Source organism: Pangasianodon hypophthalmus, chromosome 11, assembly GCF_027358585.1.
Source record: "Pangasianodon hypophthalmus isolate fPanHyp1 chromosome 11, fPanHyp1.pri, whole genome shotgun sequence".
Classification (NCBI taxonomy): domain Eukaryota; kingdom Metazoa; phylum Chordata; class Actinopteri; order Siluriformes; family Pangasiidae; genus Pangasianodon; species Pangasianodon hypophthalmus.
In genome coordinates, this window is record NC_069720.1 from 16,261,466 (window position 1) to 16,288,826 (window position 27,361).

At 38.1% G+C, this 27,361-nt stretch overlaps 1 protein-coding gene across 2 annotated transcripts; it reads left to right on the forward strand.

Moving 5' to 3' along the window:
• Positions 1-1,531: 1,531 nt before the first annotated feature.
• On the forward strand, positions 1,532-26,401 carry LOC113538485 (granzyme B). 2 transcript variants are annotated; one of them, XM_026933710.3, is made up of 6 exons: positions 1,532-1,666; positions 23,250-23,332; positions 23,588-23,738; positions 24,599-24,740; positions 25,550-25,804; positions 25,903-26,401. In XM_026933710.3, the coding sequence occupies exons 2-6, from the start codon at positions 23,275-23,277 to the stop codon at positions 26,059-26,061; spliced, it is 765 nt and encodes a 254-aa protein (XP_026789511.3). In that variant the 5' UTR covers positions 1,532-1,666; positions 23,250-23,274; the 3' UTR covers positions 26,062-26,401. The 2 variants fall into 2 exon arrangements, with proteins under 2 accessions (XP_026789511.3, XP_026789596.3); XM_026933795.3 differs by having other exon boundaries at positions 23,255-23,332.
• Positions 26,402-27,361: the final 960 nt, after the last annotated feature.

Genomic DNA, 27,361 nt, shown 5'->3' on the forward strand with positions numbered 1-27,361 from the left:
TTTAACAAGGTGGAAGGAATCATGAATAGCTACAAATACCAGTCAATTTTAGTGCAAAACCTTCAGGTGTCTGCTAGTAAGCTGAAGATGAAGAGGAATTTCACCTTTCAGCATGACAATGACCCAAACAACATACATCCAAATCAACAAAGGAATGGCTTAACCAAAAGAAGATCAATGTTTCTGAAGGACCTAGCCAGAGCCCAGACCAGAATCTAACTAAAAATCTGTAGGGTGACCTGAAGCGGGCTGTGTACAAGAGATGCCCTTACAATTTGATGGATATAGAATGTTTCTGCAATGAAAGAGTGAGAAAATATTGCCAAGACAAGATAGCCAAAAAGTGTTGTAATAAAATCAAAAGGTGATTCAACAATGTATTAGTTTAGGAGTGTGCATACTTATGCAACCAGGTTATTGTAAGTTTTTTTTTAATTTTTTCCTATTTTTCCCTAAAAATGTTTCTGATTGTTTTTTCACTTAATTTTTATACGTTGTAATTTCACATTGAGGGTGGAAAATGTTCTGACATGATTTATCTTTGTTTCATTTTTTTACATCGTAAAAACCTAGCATTTAACAGGGGTGTGTAGACTTTTTATATCCACTGTATGCCATATTCTCTTCTCGTCAAATTTTCTTGAGAATTGCCTAAAATCCTGCAGAATCATTCTGGACAATATATAATTGGGTTACCACTAGAAGACAACACAAACATTAGTTTTCCAAACTCTTACTTGAGACCAAGACCAGTCCATGGATAAATGTCAATATGTCCAAGTCAAGTCCAGTCAATACAAACGTCTCGAAACTGGACTCGAGGCCAGCAACCCTAATGACTACTTTAGAGAAATTACTATTTTATGTGTCAAAAATTGTAAAATACAGTATACTGTACATTTTAACAAGGCAATAATGCAAACACTTAGTTTCCATAAACAGTTCTTTCACCAAGGTCCTAAATATTCTTGTCTCATATTACTCGAAATATTATCATAAATAAAGAATATCTAATATGTAAAACAATAGTCGTTTTTATTTTTAATTTAATTTAATGTGATTTATTAGTATTTATAGTATTTATATTTATATTATTATTTATATAATTCAAATATCCAAAATTCATATGCTTTTGTCAGCTTCTAAGCTTCATACCCCTACAGCTGTATTTACTGGGATTCCAAAATTGGGACCTGATCTTAGATAAAGTTTCTTAATCCTGTTCATATACAATCTCTCTGATCTACAAGTTCTTAAAATTGAACAGAGGTTATCAAGGGTAACTAAAGGGCTTGACAAAAGACTGGTACTTACAGTAGTAATTATAGTTCAACTGCTGTATAGTTAATGGCATAAAAGTGGTGCCTCCGCTAATGCTAACCTCTTACATCTACAAATACAATGTGAAGTAGAATAGTGACAATGGTAACTGTGTGGTATGAATATGAGCAGGTGTAAGGTGTTTGATATAATAGACCTCCCAGATCCTGTAAAGAGCCACTACTTCTGAGCTGAAAGAGCACCACAGGAGTGCTATTCAAACACCAGGTCTCGCAGCATGGGAGGGCACCAGTCCTTTAAGATCTCAGAGGAATCAGAGGAGGAGGAGAAATCAAAAGGCTGTATGTAGCGGGGAAGATCCAGCCTGCCTATTAGGTCTGCTCTGGTAAGCTGGTGTTCAGTTTTAGAAGCCTAAGAGATTATGTTCATATCAGTTTATAATTGTTGCTTTGATTAATCTCAATCATTGCCTTTTAATTTGATGCATTGATCCAAATCGTCAGATCGTTGCATTCCTAGCTAAAAAGAACTGAAGAAATCGAGAGCTATGCCTCCAAATAATGAACATTATTAACGTAAAAATGTTTGACCAATGTTTGTTTGGTGTGGTGTGTGGGGCAAGGGAATCGTTCGTTTCTTTGTTTGTGTTTCTGTGTTTCGTGTTCGTTTCTCGCCATTGGACAATGATGGAATTAACTTTTTCAAATTTCCCAGTGATTAGTGTAGCATGTTCTGTTATTATTCAAACTAGCCTACACAGCTAGATTTGCCAAGTTGTTCAGTTTTGCATCATATGACATTGGTGGCTGCACTAATAATAATAATAATAATAACAATAATAATAATAATAATAATAATAATGAAGAGGAGAAGGCCACCCCTTAGCTATGCCCATAAGCTGTGGGCAAAAAAAGTGACTTCTATTATTGTCTGAAGTAAAGTAATTCCCCTAGTCTTTAAAGCATAACTACTGAGTAAATAAAGGCTATAGAAAACTGGCCAATGTTACAGCATGCAATTCTTCATATTAATCCTATTTTCCACGACTTTAGTACCTAGCGTAACTGCCTTCTAACCTCTCTTGCTTCAACCCTTATGACAGTCAAGGAATTCAAGTCCTTCTTCTTGGCTTTAAGGTAAAGCCATCTGTTCATGCCAGTCCTTTGCTCCAGACGCACAGAAACAAAACGAGGAGCCTGTAATTATCATTGTTGCGCTACTGTCCTGTCAGTTCCTTCGCCAGAGAGACCGGAGTGATCTCTTGGCAGCACTGGGGCGAAAGATCAAAGCGGCGGACCTTTGATCATCAGCTTCTGCATGGAAAATCAAGGTGGAATGCTTTAAAGAGAACAGTGCAGAAGGGCATGGACAGTTCTACAAAATGTCCTCCGCCAGCATTAGAGTTGCATGTCAGTACACAGTACTCAGGTGTTGGATTTTAAATTTAGGCTGTCAGTTGACAGGCACTTGAAGTTCTCTTATTGTGTGAGATATGATGGAATGTCAACAGTGGTTAGTAGATGGAAATGTTATTAGCAGATGGTGGACTACTTGAGAGGCTACAAATGACCTCTACTGCACTTTTGTGCCCCTTGCTGGTGCAGATGGAGCATTATTCTTTTGGGAAAATATCAAGTAGGTCTTTTCAGTGTAACCTAGGTCTTTTATATGAGACCCACAAATATGGAGGCTTAATAAAATGCTATATTTTTAAATTATATTTTGAAGTGGAGTGCCTCAGTGAGCTTGTGCTCTGGAAGTCGACAGCCTCATAGGCCCTGAGAAAAGTGTAGACCCACCGAAGATCATTAGTGAGACGCTGTGTTTCTTAGAAAGCCACACTAATCCCCCTACTGCTTCATCACCATTCAGTTTGATGAATTTAGGATTAGTTGTGTTTTGTTGCAAAACCAGACAAAGTTACTCCAGAGAATAGCTGTGCCTGTGGCAGCAAACTCAACTCTTCTCTTCTCTTCTCATCCCTTCTTGTCTCATCTCTTCTCTTCCTTTTTTGTCTCTTCTATTCTTCCCTCGTCTCTTTTCTCTTTTTTTGTCTCTTCTTTTCTTTTCATCTTGTCTCTTCTCTTCTTTTCGTGTATCATCTCTCTTCTCTTCTCTTTTCACTACTCTTCTTGTCTTTTCTCTTCCTTTCTTCTCTCTTCTCTTCTTTTCTTTTTCTTTTCTTCTCATCTTGTCTCTTCTCTGCTTGTCTTGTCTCTTCTATTGTATTCTTGTCTCATCTCTCTTCTTTTCTTGTCTCTTCTCTTTTTGTCTTTTCTATTCTTGTCTTTTCCTTTTTCTTGTCTCTTCTCTTCTAATCCTGTCTCTTCTCTTCTTTTCTAATCACATTCTCACTTCCCTTCTCTTCTTGAAGGCATGTGCTATGTGACCAGCACACATTAAGAAAAGGAAATGTCCTGACATTCATGTTCAATATCAAACTCCAAAGTCTCTGCGTTTGTTTACAAGCTGGATTAACTGGATTAAATGTAGCACAATTGGAGTCATTTCTGTAACTCGGTGCTTGGGCAATCTATAACAGAACACATGCTGGGTTAATTTGACCACACACTGTTTGGTTATGTGTAGAACCCAATGTGGTGTGTTGCTTTAATTACCCAAAAATTGGTTCATTGTGACACAGTCACGGGCCATTTTTACCCTTATTTCTGGGTTGTTTAGCATATTATGATTATTTATATGCCATGTTGAGAACTTGAATACATTGTAATTAAAAAAAATAAAAAATTTAATTAAAAATAATAATAATAATAATAGGAAGCTTTCTTTTGCATTTCTGGAATATAGTTGATTGTCATAAATTTATTTTAAAGAATCTTTTACAAATATTACAATAACAATTAGTGTACTTTGCCTTAAATAATCCATTTAATATTAAATACATAACCAATTGTAACATTTTATTAACACTGTTTAAATACTGTGTATGTAACTTATATGCTTTATTATGCATTAGATTAAACAGGGCACACTGAAATACAATAAAATTTCACTTATATATCAAACAAAACAGTTGTTTATATCAAACAAAACAGTTGTCAGTCATGAATACATCTTGCTGTTCATCTCAATGGCTTCATTGGTTCTATGTGACAGGAAAATCCCCACTATTTAATGCTGCATGCTTCACACCTGTAGCATCTCGTCATGACACTGGAGTTTAGAGCCGCCAGGACGGCGCTGTTGGTAAGTTGTGTCACAGACTTCCCTGCTGTTCAGGGATGTTCACATCATCCAGTTAACTAGTCCTGCCGGAAAAGGCAGACTAATTTTAACTTACTTATTGTGTTACACTAAGTAAAAAGCAAGAAATAAGGAACTTGTTCACATTCTCTCAGTCGTGTAATTCACCTCTGACTTGTTGTCTCAAATGCTTGGTTATTGCCATGTTTTAGTGGAAAACTTTACCCCAGCTGCAGCATTATAATGTATTAACTACACAAAATGACCCAACCCACTCAACCCAGTGACTGGGTTATGTAAATAACCCAACGATTTTTAGAGTGTTTATTATGACACTACAAAGTCCCTACATGTTATTATGCCATTACAAATTCTCCTTATTTGTGTTCATTCCAGTAATGCAAAGTAGGGGGTGCATGACTACTGATTTTTTCCTAGTCAATGAGCATTTAAAAAAGTAGTCAACTAGTTATATTTCCCATAAAGCAAAAACTGTTTCATGGCCCAGCTATTTTCAGTCTGTTTTATTTGTGCAGCAAAGAACACATCAACCTGCACTTCAATTAACAGCCATACACAGGCCACAAATTACATTTCCAGCTTCAATGCTGCACTGTTAATGATGAAACTAAATAAATTGGTGCAATAAATGTGCAAATTACAGTATATAAGAATATATCAATTCTTAAAATGTACTTGTGTGGAAAAGCTGGTGGCTCAGCTGAAATCTCTGATTCTGAAACTGAGAATGTGCAACACGGCATGGAAGCTCCTTACAGCTTAATGATGGATGGAGGTAATGATGTCTATAGCAGCATCTGGGAAGTTTTCCTGCCATGTTCGACTCTAGCCTCATTACCATCCGCAAATGAGTCCGAATCAGTCTCTTTGATTTCATATGCGCTGCTGATCTTATTTTATTTAAATTTTTTTGCTTTAAAGCACAATTTTGAAAAAATGTGGGAGGAATTCCTTCAGGAGTTCAGGGGGTGGGATTAAAAAAACACAACTCTCCACTTCACGCAAAGTGATACCAAAGTCATAATGTTCCATTAAAGCAGAATCAAAATAATTTTTTTAAAAAGTTGTAGTCTTGTGCAGCTGACTATAGAATTGGCTTCATCTATTCTGAAATCTGTTTCAGACTAACAAAGTACATTTAGCCTGCGTTCTTGACATTATTAGGACATTGCATAGTACCTGTATGTGTTTTCAGTACACTACTGCAGGGTCTCCATATTTGCGATCATTATGTCACTGCAAAGTTCCTACATTTATGTTTATTACACCACTGTTAAGTCTTCATATTTGTGGTCATTGTGTCATTGTAAAGTTGTTATGTTTGTGTTCATTCCAGCACTGCAAAGTCCCTATGTTTGTGTTCATTATTTCACTGCATGGTCTTCACATGATGCTTATCATTTTTGTACAAGGAGAGGCCAGTATTCAAATTCTACCCCCTTATAATAAAAGAATTCCAGCTATAATGAGACATCCCCAGTTCTCATGCTCCAGAATGTCCTGCTCTCTTGTCCATTTTGGCAGACACAAGCATATCTGTCACAACAGCGCTTTTCATCGCATTGTGGATTAGTGTGTGTTGTCTGAAGCGACTGGAGGCAGATGAGAAGCAGCGGTCTTCGAGGCACACGCTCTCCGTGCCCATTTAAAACCCCGGAGTGCCCCTGCTGAGGTATGTGCCGCCACTGTAAAGTCCCCTCAGCCTTCGGCCCCGAGCTGCCATTCCCTGCATGCCTGCGGCTGAGTCAAATGATGGCGGATGTGCTGAGTGTAGAGAGGAGCCGGAGTGCCTTTCACTCTCTGCTAGACAGCTTTGGCCAGCTGAAGCAGCCTGGATTTTGGCTGCTGTCCCAGTCAACATCACAAGGTTGTCTTTGGCTTTTGGGGGACTGGAAAAGGTATAAGTCAGGATGGGTTCAGGCAAAGCCAGAGCTATGCCAAACCCTTGTCTACAACGCACCTCAAAAATAGTGTGTGTGTGTGTGCGTGTGTGTGTGCGCGTGCAGATTTGTCCAAGCATAAGTGGTATCTGTTTTTTATCATTGTATTGGCTGTGATATTTTCCTAGAGCTGCAGCACACACTTGTAGCTCAAAGACTGCGCCAGTATTTTTTTTCTTTTCTACTCTACAACTCATTCAGCAAATGATTTGTGTGGGACAATTTCCATAGTATCTATAATTACACAGTCATGCAGTTTCCAGTTGTCAAACGTGCCATCTAAATTTACACCCAAGTTTCTCCCAATAGGCAACATTGCACTAAAACTGATACCCCATACACACAAATTCAATGCTGAAGCACTAGTATCACTAGTATGCTTGCACTATTAATATGCTAACATTCTATAACTGTTGACAGTGATCACCAGTGTTGGCAGGTTTTAATATTAGATGGGAGAACTAAATTCTGTCTAATCTAATACCTTGTCAAAGAATCTATTAGGATTGAGGTCTCAGAAAAAAGACATAAAAAGAATAATAGATAAACTATTACACATACATGAAGGCAGCTGAAGTCATGTTTTCTAATTTTTTTTAAGTGTTTCAAGTCCATAATGCTCATTTGTTTCATTGCTTATTTCTTCCAAATACCATATATGGTAAACAAAATAGTTGTAACCCTTTCTTTCTAACAACAACAAAAACAAAAAAAACCCACTAAATTTAACTGTTCTGTCATCAGTCTTTTTGAGTAATTCATACTTTGATTGGACAATGTGTGCTTAGTCTGTCTCTTTTAGTTTCTCCTCCAAAGGAATTTTTGAATGAAAGAGTAAATTATCAACCTTGTTCATGGTCATTACACCTGTGATTGTATTTCACGTGTACTTTCTCAATCACCGCTGATGATGAGGTTATAGATGTCATGAAAATATCAGTCCAAATGGAGATCAAATCTAGAGAGTTTTTCAGTCTGTGTAATCACCTGACATAACTGCCACTGATAGGCTGCATGAATCTACAGTCTGGGCTAGAAAGAAATCAGCCCTAGCCTCACTTCTTCATACCATTCTGTGTATTTTTCTTAGGACAGTTAGTGGTGCTGTTGTACTCAGTTCTACAAAAATCCAAAATAACCCTTGAACCTTTCATTAACAGAAAATATTCTGATGTGGATGTGAAAAATGAAATTTTATACTGATGTCTTTTTTTAAATCTTTGAAAGACAGGGGAGGCTTAGCCCTGCTAGCTCATTTATAACAGTAGCCCCTGGTTATAACCACTAAATCCAAAAATTACCCAGTGTTCATCTGATATTGACATCTTTACAGCGCTGAGCTGAGTCTCTACAGGTGTCTAGCTGTACATACAGTGAATTTATGTCCTATGTTCAAGTACAATATCCTAAGTATCAGGTCTGTACCTCCTTAGCCATAGTTTACGGTGTGTGCAATTTTATTTGTTTGTTTGATATATATTTTAATAATGTTGCTGTGGTGAAGATCACTTTGAGCTACTGTAAAAGTTCTTATAGTTATTATAGTAGAGACCTGAATGGATATATTACTTGAATATAACTACTTTTTACAATAAAACTAGGAAAACTATTGTGTATCATGACATGAATTATTTTATCCGTATTGGTTTGACTGAAAAGTTAAGGAATTCAATGAGCCAATAAATAAATATGATGGCACACATTTCTCTAATATCTGAATAATTGAATTATGCTCATAAAATAAATCCCTGCTGTTATCATAAGGGGGTCTGTGGAAATGTATTCACAGTGGAATGAGTCTCTGACCACAAAAACTTAAGAACTCCTGAGCTAAGCAATATTTCCAACAATGTAAGCACTGTCTCTATAAATAATGATTTTAATGTGTTGCAGTAACAAGAAACAAAACATGAGTGGACGGCACTCATCAGACACTTAATGGGATTCTGGCAGTATCAAAGCTTGAGATAAGAGAGAAAGCCTCTCCTAATCTATACAGCCATCCAATTATAGTATTAGAGGGCCTTCTATTTGCGTGGAAAGAGTTTGGAGATCAGAGTAAGAGAGAGAGAGAGAGAGAGAGAGAGAGAGAGAACCTGTGCTTGTGTATGAAATGAAAGGACAAGAGAGAAAAGACAGGAGGTACTTCTGTGCTGCTGAACTGCCCTGGTATCTTCAGGTCTTTGTGACCCCCATGCTCTCTCTGGTGTGGCTTTCCAGATGAAAATAAGAAGCCTACACTGAAAAAGAGTTATCAGGAAGGAAATAGCTTTTAGATAAGCCGGACTTAAGTAGACCTATAAAGCTGTACTGCGCAGTAAATACTATATCAATAGCAACCATGACATCTAACACCACAGAGCATTGATCAGTATAAAATACAATAAGAATAAATATCTCAGGATTACCAAGTCATAACAGAGTGAGAGATCTTCAGGTAATAGGTTTCCACCTTTTTACACAAATAACACAGTTGTTTTTTAGTGGCATCGTTGCTTTTTGAATTTAAACACATAAATAAATTCTGATGCCAAATGAGGGTCTTTAATCTTTAATGGGTCCTTACTCATCAAAGATTCAACAAAAAGTGTTTTTCTCTAATCTCACAACATGGCTTACTGTCTTAAGTTGATTTCTTACTAATACATAATTTCACTCATGGTGCTGTAAGTAGTGAGGCATTCTTCACCTTCTCTGTGGCTCCATCCTCTGGCACAATCAGTGTGTTACATTTCAGACTGCAGCTGATATTTGGGTGTTGTTTTCACTTACGCAAAGGACTGACTCGAGCCGTAACACGTTACCCTGGTACAGGCTGGGCAGCGTGGAGGATCCTTCCAAGATGGCGGAATGAGTGGTTGTGCTTTTCCACTGAGGAACGTTGAAAATACTGTCACACACAATTAGCAATATTTACATAGCATAGTTGCATAGTTGTTGTTTAACATATGTATATAGTCGTTCATTTAAGATAAATTTCGTAAGTTTGGTTGGCTCTTTTATAGTAAGAAATTAGCTTAGAATCTGTCAGACTCAGATATGGATGAAAACCTGACGTGAGTCATGTACTATGGAAGAAATGGAAGTTGTCACCATTAAAGATAAAAGAGTGATTCACGACACACCCTCCTACTCATGCAAGGCTTACAAAGAATATGATGGAACTTGTGCTTCAAGCCCTAATACACCGGATAAAAAAAACTTTCCAAGGTCAGCCATTATTCTATCACCATGACTCATTTTGCTGATGCTGTCTCTTACCTCTTTTAATATTTCCACCGTTAAGAGTGGAATAAACGCAATAAACAAATGCAAATGTTCTTGTCACATTAGTAATTTATTTTGGTGGAAAAAATGGATCTTTTGGTTGGCTGAAAACCTAAGTGACTAGGATAAAACCTGGTAGTTAACGTAATATAAGAATGTATGGTGAATAGCAAGAAAAAAAAATTATTTGATTCTGGCTTATGTCTCTCTTTTCTCTCAATCTGTTTAGCTGTGAGGTGACTGCATGTTGTGCTAACAGGAGACTTATATTTCAGATTTGACTTCTGAGTTGCCCAGTAAATATTAAAGGTGTGATCAGGACTGGATTCTGAGGCTGTGTTTGGGGTTTGGGGTATGATAATCTAAAACTTAAATATTTTTAAAAATTTTTAATTTTGTCAAAGCCAAAAACAGATTCCTTGATTCATCTTAAGAGATTCTGTACACATCTCGAAAAGTGCTAGGAGAATATTACAAAGCCAGAGGTAAAAGAATAAGCGTATTTTTAAATTAGTTCTGCTCAGACACTGAATAGTGTATGTATTCTAACTAGGCATGAATTACACCTAAATTACTTTGTGTAACTAGGAAAGTACTGGAATATTACATACTGTTGTTTGTGTAAATTGTTTGACGAATCTGCCCAGTGGTGGCTGGTTTTTAAAATTGGGGAAGCACAGCTATTGTCAGCAGACAAGCGGTATATGTGCTTGGTCACAGCACTATCAGTCAGCCTGTCAACTGTGCCGAGAGAGCTGAAAGAATTTGTTTTTGCTCTAGGACTTCTCAATTAAATCAATCTTAGGTGTTGGTCTGCTTTTCTGTTCAATTCTCTGTCTCACCTCATAAGTAAGAGCATTAAAGGACAAAGTCAGTTGGACAACATTAGTAATGTCTGTCATGTTCCGCTAAAAAGTAGCCAAGTTGCTAGTTAATATAGCTAAATTTCACTTACAATGGTAGTGAACAACTAGCTAGCTAGAACTATAAATCGACAACAAATTTCCTAAACGAACACAAATAATCAAACAGAACTTAATACTTTCAATTGATTTACAATATGTACAAATTACAAAGATAAAATAACAAGCTGTAATAATTGTGTAAAACTCTTATGGATTAGGTTACTCATCTGACCAGTATTGCAACTCTGGGCAACTGAGTCAATATGACATGTTTAAGTTTGAAATGCTCTCATTCACGTTCCCTGAGTCTGTCATAGGATTCTCTTGAAGCCGTGCATCACTGGAGTTCTATCCGTGGTGTGTCTAGTGACTTTTCTGCACATTTTCATGCAGGCTGCATTGTCCACTGAAAACATTTTGCGTTAAATGAATGAACAGTGTGATATTGATAGATCTGATGACGTCACATTCTTTATTTTTTTCCAGCAGCAGCCAGTCAATCTCTCTTCCATGGCCTGGGTTCTGTTGTTCTTTAGATCCATCATGTTCCAACCACATAATGAAACAGGGTCTGATTGGAAGTGAACTTCCTCTGATATTGGCAGACACTGAGTTTTGGCACCTTCTCTGATCTTTTTCCACTTCTGTGCTCTGAAATAGAAAAATTCTATCACATCTATAGGAACAAACTGCTCTCATCCATAAAATGTCATTTGTCTTGTAGCAAGGCAAACACTGTGCATTCTCCATGTATTGGAAATTAACTTTCAGTTTATTTATGCTGCAGCTAATAATGTAATGCCTACAAACTTCTCCTCTTGACACTTAAGAGTTAAAAGCTACTGTGAAATAGTGTGAATTGCCAAATACAGAGCTTTAACAAACTCAAAACTAAAGAGGAAAAGTTGGTTTGTGTCTTTTTATGCTGTGGCTGTACAATTTCCCTTCACTGGAACCAAGAGGCCCAAGCCTGTTCCAGCATGACAGTGGCCCTGTGCACAAAGCGAGGTCCATTGTTTGCCAAAGTTGGTGTGGAAGAACTTGGGTGGCTGGCAGAGACCAGAAATCAACTCCACTGAACACCTTTGGGATGAAATGGAACACTGACTGCACCCCAGGCCTCCTCAGACAACATCAATGCCTGACCTCACTAATGCTTTTGTGGCTGAATGGGTACATCCTCACAGCCATGCTCCAAAATCTAGTGGAAAGCCTTCCCAGAAGAGAGGAGTTTATTATAATAGCAAAGGGGGAACAAAATCTGGAATGGGATGTTCAACAATATTATATTTGATGCGAGTTTGTCTTTTAACTCACATGTGCAGAATACTCTTAAAACGTCCTTCTTTCATCTCAGAAATATTGCAAGATTGCAGCCTATGTTATCTTTTTCTGTGGCTGAAAAGTTGATCAATACTGTTGTTTTCTCTCGCATTGATTACTGCAATGCACTCCTGGCTGGGGTCTCTAAGTCTATGATAAATAAACTGCAGTATGTACAAAGTTCTGCAGCTAGAATCCTGACTAGGTCCAGGACAAGTGAGCACATCACTCCTATTTTGGAATTCTTGCACTGGCTCCCTGTCAGGTTTCGTGTAGATTTTAAAATTCTTATGCTTACTTACAAGGCATTGCATGGTTTGGCTCCCCAGTAACTGAGCTTTTAACCTATTACACCCCAAAACGTGATCTCCGCTCCTCCAACTCTGGTCTTTTAACTGTCCCTCAGACTTGTTTGCATACTATGGGTGATAGGGCCTTCTCTTCTTACGCTCCAAAACTGTGGAACTCCCTTCCATCTGATCTTAGAGAAGCCCAATCTCTTAGTACATTTAAATCTTCTCTTAAAACTTATTTTTTTAGGATTGCTTTCATTTGATTACTTTTTTTTGTTTTATTATTAAATTATTGTTATTACTGTTATTGTTATTTTTATATACTCTTATGTAAAGTAAAGGTGCTTATTTAAAGGTGCTATATAAAATAATGTTTATTATCATTATTATTAACAAACACATATGGGTGTGATGGTCAGGTGTCAACATACTTTTGGCCATATAGTGTAAGACTCAGAAATGAGCACACAAAGTTTAATGTCATAGGATTCACTAGTGAGTTCCTGAGAAAGTAAAAAACAATTGCAAGATTACCAAGGAGTAAAAATAGCTTACAATAAAACGGAAACCTCAGCAAGGATATTATTGCTTATATTGCTTATATGGAAAATCTTTTAGCATGTAGGGGGTCAGCTTAGGGAGTTGTAGGCTTTTATTCTGACAGGATCATACCTCTAGTTCAGTAGTTTTAATCACTCAGAAATTTTCAGTCACAAATTTTAAACTATAAAGCACATGGTGAGTTCCAGTCAACACTGTCTGCCTCGTTGCCTATAACTGTGATATGCTGTGTTTAGAATTACTGCATACGACTCATGAAATTGCATTTAGACCAAGTGTAGTCTTATCTCCAGCCTGCAGGAGGTGGGCTCTGCTTACACCTGGGTGCAGACTGAGGCTTAGGAAGTGCTTTGGATTGGTCCTGAGGAGGTGGCTTTCACACTTTGCTCTTGTTTATCTCATTGAAATGGTCTATATACTGTTTACATTTATCTGAACACCAGCTGAAGTTACAAGTGCAGTGCATAGAAATAATTCCATTGTGTTCATTTGGCCCTGAACACACTAATCACGGGAAACCTTCATGCTCAAATAAGATAAAAAAAATTACCTTTGCCACAGTAGAAGTTAAGCTTACACCATGATTGTAATCAATCATCAATCATTTGTTTTATTTAAATCATTAAAGACTTCTTGCCAGAATGGGTCAATGGTAGTATCATCAATGAGAGTAAGCCTGAGCCCCTGACAAGTGAAGAGTTCTTTAAAGTTATTGGCATTCCTCTTGGTTATAATTTTGGCATTCATAATTAAAATGTACAGAAAGTCACAGTATGTGGAAGGCATGTATCATGTGAGTATACAGCTTTCTTGATCTCTGTCCTGTACTGAGCTACCTATCTATAAACTTAGTTGCATAAATGTGGTGAATAACAGGACCCTCTAAACTTACGTACATTAATTTAGTGAGCATTTCAGGGGATTAATTAATGCTATAATCTGACTTCATTCTCCTTGATAATCTTAACGTTAACATTAGCATTAGCATGCATAGTTACGAAATGTTACCTTACCCTCTACTAGCAAGATCAGTACAGTATTGGCTACAGGTTAGCGGCTAGCTAAGAGCTAATTTTCAGTTCCATACGAGATGACAGAGATTTATCATGGCACTCAAGAGACTGTTTTCTAAAAGTAATAGTGCAGACAAAAAGACCCAGTTTTGTCTGCCTTGTTAGGGTAAGCTCTACAAACTGTTCAAACTGGTAGGAAAAGTCAAAATGAATCTTTGGGTGTTGTTTGCACTTGCGCAAAGGACTGACTCGAGCCGTAACACGTTACCCTGGTACAGGTTGGGCGGCATGGAGGATCCTTCCAAGATGGCGGAATGAGTGGTTGTGCTTTTCCACTGAGGAACGTTGAAAATACTGTCACACACAATTAGCAATATTTACATAGCATAGTTGCATAGTTGTTGTTTAACATATGTATATAGTCGTTCATTTAAGATAAATTTCGTAAGTTTGGTTGGCTCTTTTATAGTAAGAAATTAGCTTAGAATCTGTCAGACTCAGATATGGATGAAAACCTGACGTGAGTCATGTACTATGGAAGAAATGGAAGTTGTCACCATTAAAGATAGAAGAGTGATTCACGACACACCCTCCTACTCATGCAAGGCTTACAAAGAATATGATGGAACTTGTGCTTCAAGCCTTAATACACCAGATAAAAAAACTTTCCAAGGTCAGCCATTATTCTATCACCATGACTCATTTTGCTGATGCTGTCTCTTACCTCTTTTAATATTTCCACCGTTAAGTGTGGAATAAATGCAATAAACAAATGAAAACCAAATAAAACGTGGTAGTTAACCTAATATAGAATGTATGGTGAATTAATTAGCTAGCATAGCAAGAAAAAAAAATTATTTGATTCTGGCTTATGTCTCTCTTTTCTCTCAATCTGTTTAGCTGTGAGGTGACTGCATGTTGTGCTAACAGGAGACTTATATTTCAGATTTGACTTCAGAGTTGCCCAGTAAATATTAAAGGTGTGATCAGGACTGGATTCTGAGGCTGTGTACTAAGTTTGGGGTATGATAATCTACAGGGGGCAGGGTTAAATTCAAATACCTGTTTCTCATGAAGCATAAGGCAGGTCGAGCTGAAATTCAGTGTACGCCATTGGTGTGCTATTCTGTAAATGGATTTCCAATGATGAGTGGGCTACTTAAAAACCTGGCCACTATTAGCCAATCAGCTTTCAGCAGGCATTTCACATTACAGTTAACATTGAGCTACTGTCATGAAACTTGAACAGTAAGTTCATCTGGTCTCTTTATTGTTATGTTTCACTTGGCAAGAACTGGCCACTGGGGGCATTGCTTGGAAAGGGTGCTTGGACCCCCGTGAGCTTTCAAAGGTAGAGTTTCAAAATTTAAACTTAAATATTTTTAAAAAATTTTAATTTCATCTTAAGAGATTCTGTACACATCTCGAAATCTAAGCTAGCTAAATTTCACTTATGAAGGTAGTGAACAACTAGCTAGCTAGAACTATAAATCAACAACAAATTCCGTAAAAGAACACAAATAATCAAACAGAACGTAATACTTTCAATTGACTTACAATATTTACAAATTACAAAGATAAAATAACAAGCTGTAATAATTGTGTAAAACTCTTATGGATTAGGTTACTTATCTGACCAGTATTGCAACTTCTAAACCCAGGAAGATTTCCTGCCCTGCACCTTGGCTATCGGATGTGTTACGCAGTAATCGGAGAGAATTAAGAACAGCAGAGAGGAAGTGGAAGAAATCGCAACTCGACACAGATCTTGTCTCTTACCGTGCTCTCCTGTCCAAATTTTCATCTGAAGTGACTTCTGCTAAGACTGCCTTCTACAAAGAAATGCTGGAATCCTCTGCACAAGATCCTCACAAGCTCCACAACATCTTTTCTTCACTACTCAACCCACCGGCTCCTCCTGCTCCATCCTCCCTGACTGCTGAAGACTTTGCCACTTTTTATGATGAGAAGATTGAAAAAATCTGCCAGACATTCACTTCTACCCCTACTCCTACACCACACACTGAAGATTCTCCTTCTCATTCGCTGACACAGTTTTCTAAACTAACAACAGAAGAGATCCTGCAAATCATCTTATCCTGCAATCCTACCACCTGCCCATTGGATCCAATCCCTTCCGCAATGCTCCAGACCATCTCTCAAGACCTCCTCCCCTTCATCACCACTATCATCAATGGCTCCATAACATAGGGTCATGTACCAACCTCATTCAAGAGAGCAAGGGTTATTCCCATCTTGAAAAAACCCACTCTGGATCCCTCTGACATCAGCAACTACCGACTGGTATTACTTCTCTCTTTTCTTTCTAAAACCCTTGAACGAACCGTCTACAATCAGCTGTCTCGCTATCTCTCACAGAACAACCTCCAAGATCCCAATCAGTCTGGCTTCAAACCGGCACACTCCACAGAGACTGCCCTTTTGGCCATCACTGAGAAGCTACATGCTGCTAGATCAGCCAAACTGTCTTCAGTCCTCATCCTCCTTGACCTTTCAGCAGCGTTTGACACAGTGAACCACAAGACTCTCTTGTCCACCCTCATGAGCCTAGGAATTTGTGGCGCAGCATGGCAATGGTTTGCTTCCTACCTGGAAGGTCGGTCATATCAGGTGACATGGAGGGGATCCACATCTGCTCCCCGCAGACTCTCCACTGGTGTCCCACAAGGCTCAGTACTTGGTCCTCTCCTGTTCTCCCTCTATACTCGATCTCTTGGTGCGGACATATGCTCACATGGGTTTTCATACCACTGCTATGCAGATGACACTCAACTCATCCTCTCCTTCCCTCCCTCAGACACTCATGTTTCTGCTCAGATATCAGCATGTCTGGCAGACACCTCATCATGGATGACAGCTCATCAGATGAAACTTAATCCCACCAAAACTGAACTGCTGTTCATCCCAGGTGATTCATCCCCATCACAGGATCTTGCAATCTCCCTAGACAATTCTCTGATCTCGCCTTTGGTTACTGCAGAACAACCTTGGGGTAAGCATGGACAATCAACTGTCCTTCTCCTCTCACGTTGCTAATCTGACACGCTCGTGTCGATTTCTCCTTTACAACATCAGAAGAATCCATCCATTTCTTTCCACACAGGCCACACAGGTGCTTGTTCAGTCCCTGTCATTTCAAGACTGGACTACTGCAACTCACTCCCGGCAGGTCTTCCTCTGAGCACCATTTGTCCTCTGCAACTGATCCAAAATGCAGCTGCACGACTGGTTTTCAACCTTCCTAAATTTTTCCACACTACCCCATTGCTACGCTCCCTCCACTGGCTTCCTGTAGCTGCCTGCATCAAAGCCAAAAACGGACCAGCACCCACTTATCGCAAAGCACTTATCACACCTCGCACGGCACCACGCTCCCTCCAATCCTCTAGCACTGCTCAACTGGTCCCACCATCTCTCAGGGTACAAGGAAGGCATGCATCGAGACTCTTCTCTGAGTCTGGCACCAAGGTGGTGGAATGAACTTCCCCTAGATGTCCGAACAGCTGAGTCACTGGCAGTGTTCAAACGACGTCTAAAGACTTACCTCTTCACAAAGTACTTACGTTAGCACTTACCAAAAAAAAAAAAAAAAGTATTGTCTGAGCGCTTGTCTATTACCTCCCCAACAGAGTTTTGGACAGATGGTATTTCTATTTTGTGACCTAGTGAGCCAATATCAGAATGTATTTTTGATAGACTTCAAAGCACTATTGTAAGTCGCTCTGGATAAGGGCGTCTGCCAAATGCTATAAATGTAAATGTAAATGTAAATGCAACTCTGGGCACTCTGTGAGTCTGCAGTTGATTGACTTGATACGACTTGTTTAAGTTTGAAATGCTCTCATTCACGTTCCCTGAGTCTGTCATAGGATTCTCTTGAAGCCGTGCATCACTGGAGTTCTATCCGTGGTGTGTCTAGTGACTTTTCATGCAGGCTGCACTGTCCACTGAAAACATTTTGCGGTAAATGAATGAACAGAGCAATATCGATAGATTTGCTGACATCACATTCTTTATTTTTTTCCAGCAGAAGCCAGTCAATCTCTCTTCCATGGCCTGGGTTCTGTTGTTCTTTAGATCCATCATGTTCCAACCACATAATGAAACAGGGTCTGATTGGAAGTGAACTTCCTCTGATATTGGCAGACACTGAGTTTTGGCACCTTCTCTGATCTTTTTCCACTTCTGTGCTCTGAAATAGAAAAATCACATCTATAGGAACAAACTGCTCTCATCCATAAAATGTCATTTCTCTTGTAGCAAGGCAAACACTGTGCATTCTCCATGTATTGGAAATTAACTTTCAGTTTATTTATGCTGCAGCTAATAATGTAATGCCTACAAACTTCTCCTCTTGACACTTAAGAGTTAAAAGCTACTGTGAAATAGTGTGAATTGCCAAATACAGAGCTTTAACAAACTCAAAACTAAAGAGGAAAAGTTGGTTTGTGTCTTTTTATGCTGTGGCTGTACAATTTCCCTTCACTGGAACCAAGAGGCCCAAGCCTGTTCCAGCATGACAGTGGCCCTGTGCACAAAGCGAGGTCCATTGTTTGCCAAAGTTGGTGTGGAAGAACTTGGGTGGCTGGCAGAGACCAGAAATCAACTCCACTGAACACCTTTGGGATGAAATGGAACACTGACTGCACCCCAGGCCTCCTCAGACAACATCAATGCCTGACCTCACTAATGCTTTTGTGGCTGAATGGGTACATCCTCACAGCCATGCTCCAAAATCTAGTGGAAAGCCTTCCCAGAAGAGAGGAGTTTATTATAATAGCAAAGGGGGAACAAAATCTGGAATGGGATGTTCAACAATATTATATTTGATGCGAGTTTGTCTTTTAACTCACATGTGCAGAATACTATTAAAACGTCCTTCTTTCATCTCAGAAATATTGCAAGATTGCAGCCTATGTTATCTTTTTCTGTGGCTGAAAAGTTGATCAATACTTTTGTTTTCTCTCGCATTGATTACTGTAATGCACTCCTGGCTGGGGTCTCTAAGTCTATGATAAATAAACTGCAGTATGTACAAAGTTCTGCAGCTAGAATCCTGACTAGGTCCAGGACAAGTGAGCACATCACTCCTATTTTGGAATTCTTGCACTGGCTCCCTGTCAGGTTTCGTGTAGATTTTAAAATTCTTATGCTTACTTACAAGGCATTGCATGGTTTGGCTCCCCAGTAACTGAGCTTTTAACCTATTACACCCCAAAACGTGATCTCCGCTCCTCCAACTCTGGTCTTTTAACTGTCCCTCAGACTTGTTTGCATACTATGGGTGATAGGGCCTTCTCTTCTTACGCTCCAAAACTGTGGAACTCCCTTCCATCTGATCTTAGAGAAGCCCAATCTCTTAGTACATTTAAATCTTCTCTTAAAACTTTTATTCTGACAGGATCATACCTCTAATTCAGTAGTTTTAATCACTCAGAAATTTTCAGTCACAAATTTTAAACTATAAAGCACATAGTGAGTTCCAGTCAACACTGTCTGTCTCGTTGCCTATAACTGTGATATGCTGTGTTTAGAATTACTGCATACGACTCATGAAAATGCATTTAGACCAAATGAAATGTGTGTAGTCTTACCTCCAGCCTGCAGGAGGTGGGCTCTGCTTACACCTGGGTGCAGACTGAGGCTTAGGAAGTGCTTTGGGTTGGTCCTGAGGAGGTGGCTTTCACACTTTGCTCTTGTTTATCTCATTGAAATGGTCTATATACTGGATACTCATGTTTACATTTATCTGAACACCAGCTGAAGTTACAAGTGCAGTGCATAGAAATAATTCCATTGTGTTCATTTGGCCTTGAATACACTAATCACAGGAAACCTTCATGCTCAAATAAGATAAAAAAAATTACCTTTGCCACAGTAGAAGTTAAGCTTACACCATGATTGTAATCAATCATCAATCATTTGTTTTATTTAAATCATTAAAGACTTCTTGCCAGAATGGGTCAATGGTAGTATCATCAATGAGAGTAAGCCTGAGCCCCTGACAAGTGAAAGGTTCTTTAAAGTTATTGGCATTCCTCTTGGTTATAATTTTGGCATTCATAATTAAAGTGTACAGAAAGTCACAGTATGTGGAAGGCATGTATCATGTGAGTGAACAAGTATACAGCTTTCTTGATCTCTGTCCTGTACTGAGCTACCTATCTATAAACTTAGTTGCATAAATGTGGTGAATAACAGGACCCTCTAAGCTTACGTACATTAATTTAGTGAGCATTTCAGGGGATTAATTAATGCTATAATCTGACTTCATTCTCCTTGATAATCTTAACGTTAACATTAGCATTAGCATGCATAGTTACGAAATGTTACCTTACCCTCTACTAGCAAGATCAGTACAGTATTGGCTACAGGTTAGCGGCTAGCTAAGAGCTAATTTTCAGTTCCATACGAGATGACAGAGATTTATCATGGCACTCAAGAGACTGTTTTCTAAAAGTAATAGTGCAGACAAAAAGACCCAGTTTTGTCTGCCTTGTTAGGGTAAGCTCTACAAACTGTTCAAACTGGTAGGAAAAGTCAAAATGAATCCTGGAAACTTTTCCATGAGGGAATAAAGCTTCGGAATCACTTAGCCTCATACTCCTGTTTTGCTCAAATTTTGCTGCACACAAATTACATTGTTTCATTAATAGACTGCTCCCTGTCAAAAACATGAACTTGACAGTCCAGGAAAGTTATTTTTTATTCTGCTGTCCTTTTACTTCCCCTGGGCTTTCAGGCAATCAACAAAGGTTACTGTCGAACCTTGACACTTTTCGGTCATTCATTCATTCATTCATTTATTTACATTTGTGGCCATTCTGATACATTTAGATAGTGATTCAATTAACATGCCAGTTACAAGGTTCAGTAAAAAGGACACCACCAGCGCACTGTGAAGCGGCGTCCTATCTGTTTTGTAGCATTTGGCTGAATGTGAGCAGAGAGTATAGCCCTATACATCTCAGAATTCATCCTGCTACTTCTGTCAGCAGTCACATCATCAATAAACACCAGTGAGCCCGTTCCATTGGCAGCCATACATGCCCATGCCATAACACTTCCTCCACCATGTTTGACACATGATGTGGTATACTTTGAATCATGAGCTGTTGCTTTCTTTTCTGGCAAAGTGTAATCTGGCTTTCCTGTTCTTGAATGTTACCAGTGGATTGCACCTTGTTGTAAACCCTCTGTATTTACGTTCATGACAATGATACTCCTACCTTCTCCAGAGTATTCTTGACTTCTGTTGATGTTGTGAAGGGCTTTTTCTTCACCAAGGAAAGGATTCTGCAATCATCCACTTTAGTTGTTTTCCGTGGTCTTCCAGGCCTTTCGATGTTGTTGAGCTCACCAGTGCTTTCTTTCTTTTTAAGAATTGTTTTGCACCCAACTGTTGATTTGGCCACACCTAAGGTTTTTGCTATCTCTCTTACAGATTTATGTTGTTTTTTCAGCCTAATGATGGCCTCCTTCACTTGCATTGAGATCTCCTTGGACTTCATATTGGTAGCTCCAGATGAACAGCTGCCAAATGCCAACTCAATACCTGCTATCAACTCTAGACCTTTTATCTGCTTCATTTGTCTTGAGGTAATGAGGGAATGGACCGCACCTGGGCAGTTAACTTCTTGTCAGTCAATTGTCCAAATACCTTTGAGCCCCTGAAAATGGAAGTACTTTGCTTAAAATGGCTGTAATTCCTAAATGGTAAATGCCATATTTTTTGAATCCATTGTGGTTGTGTATAAAGTGTTTATAATGTTTTCTGGAATACAATTACATGGTTTAGAGGTGTCCACTGGTTGAGTTGTGACTGATCATGGGGAGTTGAAATGCTCAGGATGGTGAAAACCAAAACACAAAAAATTTAATCCAGTTGCTGAGAGTAAACACACAAGTTTACTTGTTCTCTTAAAAAAAAAAAAAAAAGTATGCCAAACCCTGCCAAACCCACTTCTGAAATGAAGAAACTCCTTAATATCAAAGTTCTGCAATTGCTTATACTTATACTTTGAACTAAAGTTCTATACTGCTGTAATATGATGCTTTTCAAGAGTGTGACTTTAAAATAATACCATTTTCACTTCCCCATTCAGTTTGAGATACAGAAGCCAACTTGAGACTTATAGTTCATTTGTTTTATTACTAAAAACTGCCGCTATACTATGGTATTTGTGGGGAGGAAACAGTAAACCATAGGCCAGATCAGATATGATTGCAACTGTGCATCATCAACTGTGCATCTTTTTTTAGAGTCTCGAGTACTTTGCAAAACAAACCTCATGTATGAAAAGCCAGTAAGAAGTTCTATATTCACCTCTGGTTCCTGATTTATTTCTGTTCATTTCAGCTTACAAACTTGCTTCATACTTGAATAACCTGGTGGATATTTAAGCCTCAATTATACTTAGTTTATCCTAAATCTTTTCATATGAGGTCAAGACTGTAGGAGACTTTTAAAAAGTACCCAGGAATGCTTAAACCCAAAGAATTGAGTCATTGTTGAAAAAGACACTCAGTCTTCCATTAACTGTCATAAATGTTCCACCTGCTCAGGTACTGACTAGCCTACTTTTTGCTGTGTTTTTCATTATGACCATTTGAGAGCCTGTTTTATAATAACATTCTGGTTGTATCTGTTATATACATTATTGTCTGTTGCCTCATTTTACATTCTTCTGTTTAGAAAGGGTTTCATAATAAATATACACAGCCTACAGATTTCCTGGTACTATGTGGTTATGAAAGAAATGAGTCAGCATGTTAAAACTAAAGATAAAAGCTCAGCAGTGAACCTGCTCAAATGCTGAGAATAATAATCAAAGAACAATCAATCAAACAAATCAGTCTGAATAAAACTAATAATTCTCCATCTTTCTTAATAGTCATTGGTACTGATTCATTGGTACAGATAATTGTATATGATGTCTATGTATGTGTAGCATTACAATTTCCCTTCACTAGAACTAAGGGGCCCGAACCTGTTCTAGTATTCTAATGCCCCTGTGCACAAAGCAAGCTCAATGAAGACATGGTTTGCCAAGTGTTGGAGTGGAAGTACTCGAGTGGCCTGCACAGAGCTCTGACCTCAACCCCACTGAACACCTTTGGGATGAACTGGAACACCAGATTTGTGCCCAATCTCCTGTGGCTGAATGGACATAAATCCCCCTCCACACTCCAAAATCCTCCTTCCCAGAAGAGTGAAGGCTGTATGGTCAGGCGTCCACATACTTTTGGCCATGTAGTGTAATTTCCACTCGCGTAGTATGAGTGGAAATGTTGCACCAATGGGGGCTCTACAACGTCAATTCCCTGTAGAATGAAATGGTCTATAGAAAGTGTCAATAAGTGGGTTTTGTGGTTAGCTGAATTGTTTAACACAGTATTTAAACTTGTGTTCTTCTGAAGAACAGCTCAGAGTCTCTGTTGCACCATGGCACTCCTCTCACTGTTTCTGCTCACCTCTCTCTTGTGTCACATAGGACACTGTGGTAAGTTTTTTTAAACAAATTTTTTGATGGTGAATAGAATATAGCATGCAAATGGTGAATAGAATATAGCATGCAAGGTCTTTGGATAAATGTAGAATAAAATCTACCCAGGAATTTCTGCTAACTGCTTTGAAGGAACATTTCTGCCTGCTTAATATCTGCTCAATATACATTCATATTTTATGTATGTCATTACATCTAAGAATTGAAAGAATCAGGTTTTCATTAGCAGTATTTTTCTATTGCTTATCACAGCTTACGTCAACATGGGCATAGTGAACGGCTCTGTGGTCAAAGCACATTCCAGACCCTACATGGTTTCTGTCCAAAAAGATGGAAGTCATACTTGCGGGGGCTTCCTCGTGTCAGAGAACTTTGTAATGACGGCTGCACACTGCTGGGAACCGTAAGCTTAGTAATTTGCTGAGTAATGGTTACACACTGAGTCAGTGAAGTATCTCAGAGGGTCCCGTCATCTTTTTATTTGAAATGAAGTGGCTGAGGATTTCTGAGAAAAGGGTCTTCACACTCGTGCAATCACTTTCATAATGACATGTTATGTCATGCAGAAATATTTGATAATTCAGCTAAAATAAATACAATAAATAAGTATAATAAGTATAACAACAATAATAAGTAACTAACTGGGGTTAAATTTATATTTATATTCAGTATGTACTGTTACAGTTCAGAATTATTTAAGCCCACCACAAGCAAGCTTTAATAGCTTATACACACTCAATAGCTTATACACTTTATAGCTTATGATATGCACTCTATAACGTATACACACAGTAGTTTATACATACTTTATATACACAGTTTATAATATACACTTTATAGCTTATAATATACAATTTATAGCATGTAATATAACTTATAACTTATGCACTCAGTAGCTTATACAGTCTATAGGTTATACACTTTATAGCCTTTGATATGCACTCTATAACATATACACTCAATAGCTTATACACACTCTGTAGTTTATAATATACGCATATTGAACCAGAGGCCAAATCAGTTCAGCTGTGTTCATGGGTAGTTTAATACAGGGTTGTCTGTAATAAAATGTCTGCTTTATGATGAAACTCTCTTATTCAGATGGCTATAGATGAATATATACCATCAGGGGATGCAAACTTTTGCACTCAAATGTACATTCATGCAGCAAAGTATAAAATCTCCTCATGCTTGACCCTCATTTACTTATAAAAGTGTTAAATACTGGCAAATAATATGTTGCCCTCTTGTTCTTTCTAACAGAGGGGTGAAGCTGACGGTTGTAGTGGGTGCACATGAACTGAAAAAGAACAAGTCAGCTTTGCGCCATATGGAGGTGAAGCTTTACCACATCCATCCGATGTTTGACTCAGAGAATCTGCTCAATGATATTATGCTGCTGCAGGTAAACCCCCAGGCACAATATGTTTCTCAGTATGATGAAAATGAAAGAGAAATATCATTTATGGAAGGTGTGATCGTTTGTTGTAGCTGGCTGTGGGCTGATATACTTTAAAAGCACAGAGTTTCACAGCATCTGCGGTGTGGTTTAAGGGTGTGTGTTCTCACTGGCTTACACTTTGGCTAAAATTGCCAATAGTTTATCCCTATAATGTTAGAATATTTTAATGATTGCAAGTGCATGTTATAATTTTTATAATATGCACAACAGTACCACATGAGTGTTGAATTTTCCATTTTGATTGGACTGAAGGATTTGATTATTTTTCTATAACAAAAACAAATCATTGATATAGTGAATATTTCTGAAAGGAGGCAGTTCTTTAACATTTATGGAAGGAGTGTCAGCGCTTTGTAACAGTAAGTTTTCTGCCATGGGAAATTGTTCAGGACAGGGATGTTTGCACTTTATAGTTTCTCAGTAACTTGACATGCTGCATTTTCTTTGTCTCATTAATTTCAAAGGAGAGAAAAAAAATAGGCTAGTGAGGGAATGACTATTTATAGCTTCTACGATGTAAGTGATAACAGGAACTAACTTGTCTTGTGAACATTCCACTATATAAAATGTAACTACAAATGCTTAAAATTAAGCCATGTCATTTGTTAATAAATTAAATAATGTTCTGAATGGCAATGGTTGATTAATTTCCTACAGTAGTGCTCCCTGCTGTGTTTCATTCCATAGCTGAAAAATCAAAATCCACTAATAAAGACTTTAATAAAGACACTAATTTTTTTTTTTAATCACAGTTGAAAAAAAGCATCAAAAAGACAGAGAACATCAACTGGATCTCCATACCAAATGAAAAGAATCAGGGCATTAAGGCCAAGCAGGTCTGCAGCATAGCAGGCTGGGGGAAACGATCTGAAAATGGTGGAGGAAGTGATCATCTCCTGGAGGTCAATGTCACTGTCATTGACACAAAGGTCTGCGAGAAATCCTGGGGAAAGCCTTTTCATGTCTCCAGTTTGGTGTGTACTAAAGGTCACGGAGGGTTTTGTCAGGTAAAAAGCCATGTACCTTACACACTTTAAACACAGACATTACACTTATCGCACAGGCTAAATGGAGAGAAATTTATGACATGTGCATCTTGTTACAGGGAGACTCTGGAGGTCCTTTGGTGTGTCAGAACAGAGCCGTCGGTATTGTTTCATTCTACGATTCTAAAAACTGCAAATCACCAAATTTGCCCTATGTCTATACCAAAATTTCAAACTTTGTGCCTTGGATTCATTGTATTTTAGGACGCAAGGAGTGAGCACTTGGTTATTATTTTATATTTGGTGTTTAAGTCCCCCCTCCCCATCCCACCCCCCATTTTTTCATGAAAGAAACTTAAGCCAGCATGTGGGTTTGTATTTATCTCTTGTATATGGGGCAGCTTTCTGTCTATACTCTGCCTACTCTGCCAACCTCACAGGGACTAGATATGTGTTTGCTCTCGAACCAAATAAAATGTGACAGTAAAATAAAGTCATTGTAAAACAGAGGAGCAGCAAAAGAACTTCACAAATCATTTTGTCACTGTGTTGTTACGTATATGTAAGCTTGTCACGATTAAGAATAAATAAACTAACTAAAAATGACTAAATAAAATATGCAAATATTCCTTAAAAAGTCTGGATGTTTTATTTGTCTTTATTTTCCTGCATTTATTTATGTATTTTTTATTTATTTCCTATACTTATTTTTCTATATATATTTTTTTCTATACTTGTTTGTTTGTTTGTTCATATGCTAATGAAGGGTTTGTTTTTACATTTAGGCACAGAAATCAAAACCAGATATGATAAACCAGTAGTTTTTCACCCCACTAGTGGGCAGCTGTGGTACTGCACAGGAGCCGTGGACATTTTAATATCTTTTTTGTTTGTTTGTTTGTTTTGCTGTTTTTTTTTGTTGTTGTTGTTGTTGTTGTTTTTAATGCATTAGGTTAATCTTGGTGTCCACTATTATGGACGTTTATAAATGGGCTATTATTTGAACTCATAAACAAGTAAACTGGTCTCAGATTTCACTACACAATTCCTGACATATTAATAAAAGAAAATATTATATATTATATAGACACAGAGCACTTTATTAGGAGCACCTGTACACCTATTCATTCATGCAGTTATCTAATCAGCCAATTAGATAAAGCAAAAAGCAAACAAAGCAAAAGTCATCTCAAACTGGTTTCATGAACATGACAATGAGTACAGTATTCTTCTGTGGCCTTCCCAGTCACCGGAGCTGAATCCAATAGAACATATTTGGGATGTAGTCGTACGGGAGATTTGCAGCATGAAAGTGCGCCTGAAAAATCTGCAGGAACTGTGTGATGCAATCATGTCAACATGGACCAGAATCTCAAAGGAATATTTCCAACATCATGTGGAATCCATGCCATGAAAAATTGCTTATCTTTAGTGTACAGAGTGTAGCTCAAATGAATAAAAGGAGAGAAGCAATAACAAAATGTTCACCACAGAGGACACAAATGAGTAGGCAGTAGGGCTGAATAGGGCTATTTTCATATTGTATATTGACTTTTCAAAAATAGACAAATCATTATT

Bases quoted from the DNA above. Each gene is read 5' to 3' on its own strand.
- LOC113538485 (XM_026933710.3), top strand. From the start codon at position 23,275: ATGGCACTCCTCTCACTGTTTCTGCTCACCTCTCTCTTGTGTCACATA. The intron at 23,739-24,598 runs GTAAGCTTAGTA...TCTTTCTAACAG, and splicing joins GCTGCACACTGCTGGGAACC to AGGGGTGAAGCTGACGGTTG. The intron at 24,741-25,549 runs GTAAACCCCCAG...TTTTAATCACAG, and splicing joins ATGATATTATGCTGCTGCAG to TTGAAAAAAAGCATCAAAAA.